At 39.1% G+C, this 11,796-nt stretch overlaps 1 protein-coding gene across 1 annotated transcript in view; it reads left to right on the top strand.

Moving 5' to 3' along the window:
- The first annotated feature begins 201 nt into the window (after positions 1 to 201).
- CWH43 (cell wall biogenesis 43 C-terminal homolog (S. cerevisiae)) overlaps positions 202 to 11,796 on the top strand; it is a 28,366-nt gene continuing 16,771 nt past the window's right edge. The window contains exons 1-7 of the mRNA XM_009586662.1: positions 202 to 223; positions 783 to 980; positions 4,819 to 4,939; positions 5,076 to 5,230; positions 6,570 to 6,771; positions 7,772 to 7,860; positions 9,792 to 10,046. Coding sequence (XP_009584957.1) covers positions 827 to 980; positions 4,819 to 4,939; positions 5,076 to 5,230; positions 6,570 to 6,771; positions 7,772 to 7,860; positions 9,792 to 10,046 — 976 coding nt within the window. The 5' untranslated portion in view covers positions 202 to 223; positions 783 to 826. The remainder of the gene's footprint in view (positions 224 to 782; positions 981 to 4,818; positions 4,940 to 5,075; positions 5,231 to 6,569; positions 6,772 to 7,771; positions 7,861 to 9,791; positions 10,047 to 11,796) is intronic.

Genomic DNA, 11,796 nt, shown 5'->3' with positions numbered 1-11,796 from the left:
GCCCGTATCGCATACAGTCTGTGGGGAGGTGTTGCCCGTGAAAGGTGCTTCAAAATAAGCTCCTCCGCTGGAATTGAGTAAATAATGGTCACTGCTGAGTGTTCTTCTTTGGGTTCTGTTTTTTTTCTTTCTCTAGTGCTGGAATGCCTTTTGTCTCTTGGACCAGCCTAGGGTTTATTGCGTGCCCTCAGCTAAGTGTGGGCGCAGGTGTCGGTAGAGTCGGTACGAACGGCGCTGTGCTGCCCGCCGCGAGCCGCGGCGCTGGGGGTGCTCACCTACCCCAGTAGCCGCGGGGCGGCGGGCTCAGGTGCGCGGTGCATCTCCTGCAAAACGTACGGAAATCCGTAGCGCAGTGCTAGTGTGCCTAGATGGGGTGTCTTCAGGGGAGAGCGGCGCACCGATTTACTAGAACAATTCATTTAGCCACCACTCTGTCCTTGAGGAGCCCTGAGACTGTGGGTGGACTACTTATTTAGCCAGGACTGCTCCCTCTGAACACCAACCCTTTCCTAGATTGAGCACTCCTTCACTGACGATCAAAGTAGGAACTACTGTCTGAGTGGGGGAAGAGCTGTTTTCTTCTCGTCGTTGTATTTCCTGGAAAAATGTGTTTATTTAACTTGAAATAGCAAATATTTCTTCACAGAAAGTGGCTATTGTTACTGGAACTACTTTCAAATACATTTGATATTCTACATTTGGAAGTATAAAATGGTATATTTTTAAGTAATCTCCGGGAAACCATGGTGTTGAAAATATGATATTTTTTTTTCTTTTTTTTTTTTTAGGCTACATTTCTTGGTCTCTTTACCATGCGCTGCCACCGATGATCTATTACTTCCCCCTTCAGACACTGGCACTCACAGGTCTAGAAGTTTTTGCTGTTGCCTTCTTTTCTCCAATATTCTTGATAATTGGCCCTATTTGGAGGTTGGCTAACAATAAGTACATCCTAGCCCTTCTGAGACTGACTATGGTTGGTAAGTATGCACCATAATGAATTACAGATTCCATCCTTATATCAAGGCATAAGAGTAAACATCCCAAATTGCTTCAAAATTCAGATGATTCTGAAAAGGGAGAGGAATAAGAAATTCTTGCTCTCCCAAACTCATGCTTTTCTTTTTCTTTTGAGATTTTTGATATGCTCAGAGGAATATTTTTTGCATCTGTTGTGTTGGTTTTTAGACCAGTACTGCATAATTAAAAACAAATCTCATTTCACTTTTATTTCTAGAAGCTTTTGAATTAGTACAAGTCATGCCCAATAGGAAAAAAGTTTTCGATATTGCACAGAGATCGGCAGAGCAGCTGTCTTTTGTATAGCAGTTCTGTGTCTGTGACAATGGGTGGAGACGAGATGTTACAGAACAGCTTGGGGCTATTGTAAAAGTAATCTGTTGTGAGTGAAATGTTCGTTTTGTAGACTTACTTTCTGAAGCTTTTTTTTTGTTGTTGTTAATATGTGGGGTTTTTTCTCCGTTAAATGCATCTATATGCCTGTAGCATATTGATGAGGTTATAGGCTTATCTTGAGTGTGAGATGGCTCTCATATTGTCAGTTGCACAGGAAGAAAGTTTGATCTTATATTCAAGATAAAACTCCCTCACTACCCATCCCACATGCTCCTCCCTAAACCAAGACTTGCTGGGATTCCCTCTTTGGTCTTCAGCTAACTGGTGCGAGTCTTAGCTCTTGTTGATTTTCTGAAAGTTTTTGAGAGAAGGTTTGGCAGCTACAGCAACATTCAGAAGCAAGTTACTGCTAATGAGTTTGCAACACCTGGATGAACTCAGAGGAGGCAAAGGTCTCTGTCCAGCATACAGGGAAAATGCTACTGCTAACTGGTGTCTTTCAGAAGCAGCTGTTTTTGGCTTCTCTTTCAGAAGCAGCAGTTCCTGGCTCCTCTTTATCAATATAAGATGATAATCAGAGAATCACTTTCCATATAATTTTCTTCTTTTACTGGTAGAAGACAGAACAGGATCATCTTATTTACTTTTGCTGCATGACTTTATTTTTAAAAAGAATTCTTGTTCTTTATCTCTTAAAAACATATTAGAACTGAACACAGCTCATTGGCTTCATCAGTTTAGATGACGTTCTTTACCATGTTCTTTTCTTTTTCTACTCTTTTTGTCATATCCATCCTAATACTTTTTTGTTGTTTTTTAATAAGCTTTTCAGTGAGCAGAGTCTTCTACTTCAGCTTTCTGCAGCGGTGCTCAGTGCATTGCTCTCTACAAGATCTGCTAATTTAGAAACTAGTAATGAGTGTAAGCATTTCAAATTGCATCCTGCATTCCTTCAGACACCACAGTAACACAAAATTTATTTAAGATGAGTCCTTCAGATCATCTTGCTGTTTAGTAGTTCACTTTGCCAAAAGAGATTGAAATCCCTTAAATGTGTGTAATTTTTGATCTGCTAAGTGAAGAGCAGTGACAGGCCTATGAAGGTGTGTAAAGTCTGTTGATTTATGCCTGTTTGCTTCACCTGAATCACAAGCTCCTGAAGATATTAACTACAAACAAAAAGCTAGCACCTTCAGTAGTAATCTGGGGAAAGGATGTGTTAATGGAGGTGGTCATAGAAGGACTCCAGAGAATGGGGAGACTGAAGCTGTACACATTCTGACTTTTGGGCTAACCTGAGCATTGCTGTACGCAGATATGACCGCCCCTTCATTCCTGGCTGAACAGGAACTGTTCCCACAGTGACCATATCCCTCTGCTGTTTCCATCTCCCAAACACTCCTAATATTGTCCACCCCTTGGCAAGTCTACACCGTATTCTCTCCCAGCTCTACTGTACTTACTCTGTATTCTCCTCACCTGTTGCCCTACAGTGAGCATTAGCATTTGGGGAAGATGTAAGAGCATGTTCCTCACCCTCTTTGTCTCCAGCAAGGAGTTCAGCAGCCAGTGGTTAACTCTCACTCTTTACTTGCCTCCCTACTGCAGGTTCTCAAGTTATCCAGATGCCCTTGCACAGGCAGCACTGGGCTTTAAGACTTTCCATTTACTTGGTTCTCATTCTGTCTTTCCAATTATTTCTGTCCTATCATACTGTGCTGCTGTTTCTCCTATTCCCCAATTCTTCCAGCTTTCTTTCCTTCTTCATATCTAAACACTTCTTCCTTCTTTCTCTTTTTGATCTTTTTCCCTTCTCGGAAAGGCCATGGCCTTCCTCTGGAGCGTGTTGAACAAAATCAGGCAGAACAGTCTACCCCATGCATGCTCCACCGCATTCCACTGGAAATATTCAGTCTTCAATTTCACAATCAAAAAATCTGGAAATTCTTCATGCTTAGCTAAAACCAGAATATTTAGAGGGTTGGAGTTTTTTGTTCTTGATGGAAAAGGTTCTTCTCTTATTCATCATTATCTTTCTTTTTGCCTTTTCAGGAAGCTTTGTTTTCTCTGAAACTTTTGTTTTAATTACTGTATCCTTTCATACTACCTGATTTTGTGTTCTATTAAAAAAAAAAAAAAAAAAACAAAACCAACCCAACAATGAACTGCCCCTGTGGTAGTGTCCATTTGAATCTATATCTTCAGACAACACACAGTAAATTTGTGTGTTTGGATAGATATATTTACATTTTGGATGTACTTGCTCAGCAACAAAAGGTGTGTCTACTGTAAGTAGGCAAACCCATGCTAGCTTTAATCTGGCTAGCACAGGTGATGAAAGATTTGAAGAGGCAGAGTTGCGGATTTCAGCACAATTTAGCGACAGAAGTCTCTGTGCATTGTACATGCAATCTCTGCTAAAGTCCATACAAGTACATCTTCACCACACATTGATTTCATTTAACCATCTTTGCTCTAAGCTTTGCATCTTTTACTCTGAGCAGAATGAGCAAATGGGACAGTGGGAGGATTCCTAGCATGCATTGCCAGAATCAGCAGCTCCATTTCCAGCCTTCCTTGCTTAATGTCTCTTCAAGTTTGACTCATACTCACTTGGCAAATGGCTGGTAGCAAAACGATGTTGCTTCTTCTGCTGTATGTCACTGGTCCTGGGCCAGAATTTGCCACGCTGACTGAAGTTACAAGAATGTGTGTGACCCATAGTCACTTGAATTGGAAACCTCCTCGCAGAGTTTAAAATTGCTGATAAAGGTGAGGTCACTGTGCCCTGGGAAATGGCAGAGATGCATATGCATCCCCTTTCAGTCACTGGGGGAGTGAGAGTTTCCAGTAACAAGATGACACAGGCTACCAATGACCACTCTGAGACCAGATACTGGGCCAGAGAAAGCCTTGTTCACACCCGCTAAGGCAATTGCCTACTAATCCTTGTGCAGTATGGTGACTGCTCGTTTCTAAAAAGGATATGGCTTTTGCCACAGTACACTTACTTTTATGGCTTTTGAGTTATGTAAGTGCACTGTGGCAAAAGCCATATCCTTTTTAGAAACGAGCAGTCACCATACATAAAATTTAATGGCTTTTGAGTTACGTAAGTGCACTGTTCAGGAATATCTGTATGCTCAGGTATTTTAACTATATATCCTATTTATGGGATTAATGACCATAAGTACTTAAATGAAGGCAGTCACTGCAGTCTTGGATAATTGCTTGGGTTTTTTTTCCTGAAAATGGTAATTGCTATAATGTCATATATACCCAGTTTCTATCCATACCTACATTTCTTTGGTGTGTTTAAAAAGGTGTAATGTTACGTCTTTTCAGATGAATGGTGTAGCCATTTGAATTACAGACAAGACTGAATTAATGCACAGGAAATCCTTATTACCTGATCTCTGTTGCCCATTAAAGCAACCTCTGCATGTGTGTGTTTGTTTGTAGGAAGCTTAGCATCATACCAGGCACCAAATGCTTCAATTAGACTATTCATCTTGGCTGCAGGTGTTTCCTCCTCATTGCTGGTTCAAACAGTAACATGGTGGTCAGGAAACAGTTTACAAAGGTATTTTCTTATACTTATGGGACTGTACTGACATTTCTTTATATTAAAAGGTGTTTTCTTTTTTTTTTTCCCAAGAAATTAAGATTTTTTTTTTTTTCCTCAAATGCATCACTATTTCGAAAACTGATTCTTATAGGTTCATCAGGATATGGGGTTTCATGCTAGGCAAGATAATGCTCCTTGTTCTTCGCATCTGGTATACATCACTAAACCCCGTTTGGAGTTCACAAGCTGCCAATACTGTTATACTGACAATTGGTTTTATAGCAGCAGTGGAGCGAATTTATTTAGGTAAGTATATTGCAGCAAAGATGGCAGTTGTGAAAACATCCTAAGGTATACCTATCTATGTATCACCGGGTTTTGATTATTTGTTTTTTTTTTTCCCCAGTACGGTCTGTTTTTAGACCTGGTGCATGAGCATTGCAGACTTTAGAAACCATGGGGTACTTCCATCTGCCCATAACATGGCAGAATCGGTATCACAATTCATACGAGCTGTAGTGAGTTGGTTTTGGAACTGCCAACAAATTACAGTATCAATAATGTGACAATAATGCAAACAAAGGCATAACCTAGACCAATAAAACCAGAATGGGTTATCCTTATTCCAACATGAAACATCTGTGGTATTTCTGTTATTTTCTTAATTCAGTCAGCTCTTTGAGTTTCTCTGCCAGTGCATATCCTTTGACAGAGAAAGGGAGACAGTGCAAAGCTGGGGAACAGCTGATGTGGCAAAATAAACAGAAAGAACTGGAAGAGTGGACAAGCTGTCCTGGTCAAAATTTGCCTGAGTTCTTGGAGCGTCTGGACAGAGTACGCAGCAGTGGGGGCTGGCATAGGCTAAGCACACTTGAAAACTGTGAAGGTGGTATTGCCAAGGAAGACAGCGAGGTTGGGTTCGTTAGTTAAGGCAGCTCATGTTAAATCCTCAGAAGTTCCTTTCTTCTCAGTATAACCTGAATGAATGAATTGAAAGATAAGACCTTATCTATGTGTAAGTGGGTATAAATTGGCATCATGTGTATTGTTTGTAGACTTGCATTACATGACATAAATTAAGCCTGAGCTTTCATCATAATTTAGAAAGGGAATCTACTACTGGAGATTAGGAAGGGAATCTGTCTTCTTCCTAGTGACAAAGTGATACGTCTATGCAATTAAAGGCGCTGCTTTCTCCTTAGATGAGAGAGGATCTAAAGTGCATGGAAAAAGGAGGAGAGGAGAAAGGGAGTTTATTTCTGGCTTCTTTAAAAGTGTCACATTTTGTTCTTATCAGAGTTTAGAGTTTCAGAGAACAGAATCCTCTGAACAAATTCTAATAACTTTTCTGCTGATTTTCAAAGCCAATTTAATTATTTAAATTCCAGTAGTATGAAGAATAATCATATGGACAGGTTGCCATTTTTGTACACTTAAGCTGAGTAGTTTTTCCTGACAAAGCTAGGAATGTTATTAGAGATTTTTTGTCTTATCAATTTCCATGAATGATCAGATAAGTTAGCTTTTGTGTCTGACCCAGTAATTTATTCTGGTAATTTTGTGATCTTGGCTATTTCTTTTTCTCAGTAACCTTTTCTAATAGGATTTGACAGTTTGCTCGGCTGTATTTCTGTTGTTATTCTAGGCGGAGACAAGAGGAAACAAGAAGCAAACAAAACTGGTAATGCAGCTAGAGAGACTGTTTCCCACTCTCATTGGCTTTTGTCAGGGATTGCTTTTGGCAGCCTCATGTTCCTCACCCTGTGGATATTTGGGGAGGTCTCGTTAATTTCTAGATGGGCAGTAAGTGGACATCCACATACAGGTCCAGATCCTAATCCATATGGGTAAGTGGTTTTTTTTATTATTATTAAACAAAACAGTAATCAAAAGCCAGTGCTGTAGTGGGTGACAGATTAAAACTCAACCAGACAATGGTATAAGTACTTATATAGAATAAAGTGGGTACAAGGTACTTCACACGGAGGACTTGTGGATTCGTTCTTGCTTTCAGATACCTCTGAGCATTGTGTCTATACCAATAAATCTTACAATTTTCTAATACAGAATGATTTTTATTTCAGCAATAAAAAACGATTTGCCACTTTGCAAAACAATTTTTAAATTAGGACTGAGGTTCAAGGACTTCTGAATGAAGTGCATCTATAATATGCAGTAAATGAATCTAGCAGTTGACTTCAGAGAGGAGATGGTAGGAAATAGCGTACGTCAGAGATGCATGCAGAGAAAAAAAGTAAACAGTGTGCAATATTAAAAGATATACTTCTGCAGAAGTTTTGTTTAGTAAGAATTTAGTCTTAATACTGTGTGTTGCTCACCCGGGTTCCAAAATCTAGAAAGAGACTAGATTAGTTATTCTGAGTCAACTACATGTAGTGGCAGGTGAGATAGTTAATAATTTGGAATTAGTACACACAAGAGCTACCCAAGACTGATAGTAATGTTAGATGCTGTAGGATCCCCTATTTGAAGAAAATACTTCTGTTTTGGGTGGATTCTTCCCTCTCATTTTCTCTGAGTTCTTTTTGCCTTTTGTACCCAGTACTTCAGTGGAGTGCTTCTGCTGCCGAATATAGCTCGCTTATACATTATGATAAACTGCCATTATTTTAAACTGGATGTTTTTTACGTGCAGTAAAGGGGAGAAAATGTAGCAGGGTGTGAGATAAAGATATTTTGTGCTCAAATTGAGCTCTGTTTAAAATAAAAGGATTATAAAATATTACTAAGCATCCTTGTCTGTATGTCTAGAAGTTTCTTTTTCAATGCCAGGTGTTTATAAAATTATATTAATGTGTGATTTCTTTTTCCTTATTGTTGTATTAGAGGTACAGTTCTGTTGGGCCTGGCTCATGGACTGATGCTTTCATTTTGGAGCTGGTCTTCTGTCACCAGTTTTGCCTGGTTTCTTGTAGGTAGGTGCAAATCCTGAGCAGAATTTTTGTTTCTATTACCTTATGCCCTTTATTCCAGCCCTCTGATCCTACACCACATCTCAGAAAAGTCAATTGCTAATCAAAGCATCTTTTGCTCTGTCACTGACTGTAGTATACGCGTCTGACCAGTTGACTAAGGGTTACAGGCCAAATCTCCAGGCCATTGCAGAGCAGCATTGTTCTCTTCAGAAGCCCCTGTTGAGGTTCTGTTCCCATGAGTAGTGCCTCAGTTCTCACCATCTGCATTGTGTAAGGCTACATCTAGGGTTATGCGGTTGAAATGACACAAGCCTCTCGATTCTGCAGGAGACACAATAACTTGTAATTTAATGAGCAGTTCACCTGGAGGCAAGCTTGCCTCCTGTCTCCTTAGTTGCCAAGATCTCCAGGCAATAAAATAGTACGAACATCAAAACAGTTCTGCTGGAGCAACGTATCTGTGAATCAGTCTGCATACAGTGGATCTTGTGTGGTGGGAAGAGGGATTCAAGTGCTGGATCTGGACATCCATTTTCAGGAGGATGGAATAGCTATGCTATGGAGCAAATAGGAAGAGATGGAAATAATTCTGCTCTTGAACTGTGGAGAGGTGTGTTTTTCATATCTTCTCAGTATTGATGGATGGATGCAGCTTGGTTTAATTTGTAGGCCCATCTGAGTGAAATTGAGTGGTATAAATGCTTTTTAATAAAAACATAAATCTGCTTCTTTTCTGGCCTTAGCTAATTCTTTGTAGATGTTTATATCAAGAAGACAAAGCAGTACTTCCTACAAGTGTTTAATAATAAATTGGGACATATCAAAATACAAAGACCAAAGGAAATGATGAGTTATGTTTTGCTTTTTTCTTATTCACCTTCTCTTTTGGACCACTTAAGAGCCAACACTTTCAAGTCATTTTCCACAACCTTGAAGACAAGAAATTTAATGCAAACTGAGTGTCTCCTAGTCAGGAACCAAAATATAATGTCAAATATCAGGAAAGTCACAATAAAGGTACAAGAGTTGGCAATGCTTAAACTGTCAGTTGCCCAAATAATTTACCTTTTGGTACAGGTGTTAGTTTTAAGAAATGTGTGTGTAGATTGTAATGTGAGTATGAGCATTTGATTTTTGATGTACACACATTGCTAATTTAAAACAAGTACAGAATGGTTCTTTAGCTGGTTCAAGCACTGAATTCTAAAATGCTCAGAACCTTGATGCATAAGAGTAAAATATTAAAAATGTTTCTATACATTTGTTATCATGATGTGAAAGTTAGTAAACATTTTCTTACCTCCAATACAGTTTTTAAATGAAGTCGTCCTGTTATAAAGAGTTTCTGTGGTTGTCAATGTTCTGTTTGGGGTCAAATCCCATCACAGTCAAAGACAGTATGATAAATCAAGGATCTTGCAGTTCGTAAAAGATTAATAGTTATTTTCTTGCCCATCCTATGGTTATCTAGAGAGAGAGAAGATCAGGGAAAGATTTGTTTTCTCTTCACTATTTGATTCTTTCTATATTACGTTAAAGGAGGTTCGTAACAGGCAGACCTGTTAATCTCTTAAAAACTGCATCATCCCTCTGTTGTGCTGGGAGAGCTCTGTGTTAAAAAAAAAAAAAAACCAAACCAAACAAACAACAAAACCTGTTCAGTTTTGGCTCTTGATGTTTCTCTGCTGTCTTTTTGCTGCACTGTTTTCAGCTGAATAGGCAATCTTTAAGAGAATTGAGATATTGCGAAAAGTAAGAGGCTGTCTTTGGCTGCTTGGAATAACCGTCCTTCTAGTGATGCAGTTCTCATGGCTGCAAAGCACAGTTATATTTCCCAGACTCTCTTTTTTCCCTAGACAAAATATGAAAAAGAAGGTGGCAGATAATATACCTGGCTGTGACTTACTCTATTGTTTTCTGTCCCTTCACAGGTTTAGCATCTTCGGCCGGTCTCCTTTATTTACACACCTGGAGTGCTGCTGTTGCAGGCAATATTCTTGCTGTCTTTACTATGTGTGTGTGGCCTCAACTGGCTGGACGCTTTGTTAGTTGTCTGCATCCTGGGAAAGCTATGAGTACAGCCATGTTTGCCTACGTTCTTGAATTATTCTTCTGTGTATGGTGTACAGCTTATAAATTTGTACCTGGAGGAATTTACGCTAGAGAAAGATCCCATCTTCTTTTAGGTACGTTTATGACTATGAACAAATACAAGTATGCTTGCTTTTAACCTCAACCAAATGTTTAAAATGTATCTAGTGTATAAATAGTCTTTCCAAATGCTCAACTTCGATTTGATTTACTATGGTAAGAGTTTCTATGAGAAAATTAGTGAGACAGGCAAAAAATAATCTACTTCTTTCTTTGCTGTTAGAAATATTTTAAAATGTGGACAGAAAATGGAATTCAGTTGAGGGAAAATAACGAAGTGAAAAAAAGTCTGATAACTCAGTACACAACTGAGGAAAGATCTGTTAATCAGTTGCCCCAAAAACATGGCTGCAATCCAGGGTGTGAATGCACCTATATGCTAGCTACCTACGATAGCAGTATGGTACCTCAGGTAACAATGTAGTTTCTGGAAACTCAGGGATTTATGAAGGCTGTTTTACTGTACTGTAACATAATTCAGTGCGTTATTTAGCCTTACTCTGAGGAGCAAAGTGCAGCATCCTGCTGATCTAGCTAGTCTGCATTTGAGACCTGAGCTTCATTTCCACGTGCCTCTACCTTATGCTTTGTGGACACAGCAGCATGTTTGGAGGAATGTTGATAAGCCTGCGGTGTCAGAAACATGCAAACAGGAGAGGAAGAAAAGAAATTGTCAGTTATTTGCCAGTGAGGAAGAATTGAAGTGAGCAAATAGAAAGGTTTTAGCAAAATGATTCCTTGATGAAGGTGGGGGAGGTGGAAATGAAACCAGCCCTTTCTGGTTTTGTTTTCAGAATTATTTTCTTAATAGGTACTAATGTGTTTCAATAGCATATTTCACTCATTATATTTAAACAATGCCAAACATTTTAAAATGTGACGCATTATCTTATATTCTGTTTGAAAAGGATTAATGAATGCTGTGCTTGACTTGTTGCTCCAATAGTTTTAGATTTCGTAAATGTCTTTGCAACTGCTTTCTGTCACTCCAGTTTCTTAATCTCCATATGTGTTTCATATATTACAGCTATCACATGGGTTTCAGTTTGTTATGTTTTGAGGAGAGTTCTATTACATTTATTGTGGTCGTCTTTGTCCTGAAAGCACTCCGGGGATCTGTAGAAACAGTTAGCTCAGTTAATTTAATTTTATTTTTTGAAGTCATATGAAGAAAGCATGTGGTAGAGGAGTGTCAAATGCTTTCTTGAGTAATGCTTTGACAAAAGAAAAGCTGTTACATAAAATCGCTTTCTGTCACTTCCTTTGAAAAACATACTTGTGATTAATTCACCTGGCATGATCACTGGATAGTAACACAGAGATGGCCCTAAGTTTCTCTTTGGTAAAAAGAAAACTGTGAACTGAACCTGTCTCGGCTGATGGTGCTACATGAGGTTATACTCCATCTGAGAATCCAGTTTCTGTCTTTTTGGTGTCATCCCATTGCTTATCAAAGATTTGCAAATTATACTGTGAGATTGTGTATTTGTTGCTGCGCTTCTTCCCTTACGGCTTGGCTTTCTGGCAAACTGCTTGTTTTCTTCTGGTTTCTTTCAGGTGCAAGTGCTATTTCTTGCTTTCCCCTCCTGTCCAATATCCTGCCTTTCTCTTGCCGCGGTTTGGGTAGGGAACTGCACCAGGAAAAGTGACAATGAAAGTAAGATCATTATATTCAAAACTTCTGCGCTGCTTCACTGTAATGTAACATAATGGTGAGGGGTCAGATCCCTGGTCTTCCATCAACTTTAGTGGCTTTGAATCAGTCTCCCTTTGAGAAAGGTTTGA

The sequence above is a fragment of the Fulmarus glacialis genome, unplaced genomic scaffold (genome assembly GCF_000690835.1).
Source record: "Fulmarus glacialis isolate BGI_N327 unplaced genomic scaffold, ASM69083v1 scaffold28801, whole genome shotgun sequence".
Taxonomy (NCBI): domain Eukaryota; kingdom Metazoa; phylum Chordata; class Aves; order Procellariiformes; family Procellariidae; genus Fulmarus; species Fulmarus glacialis.
The sequence above is the reverse complement of the archived record's forward strand: the minus strand, read 5'-3'. Positions and strand labels throughout refer to the sequence as shown.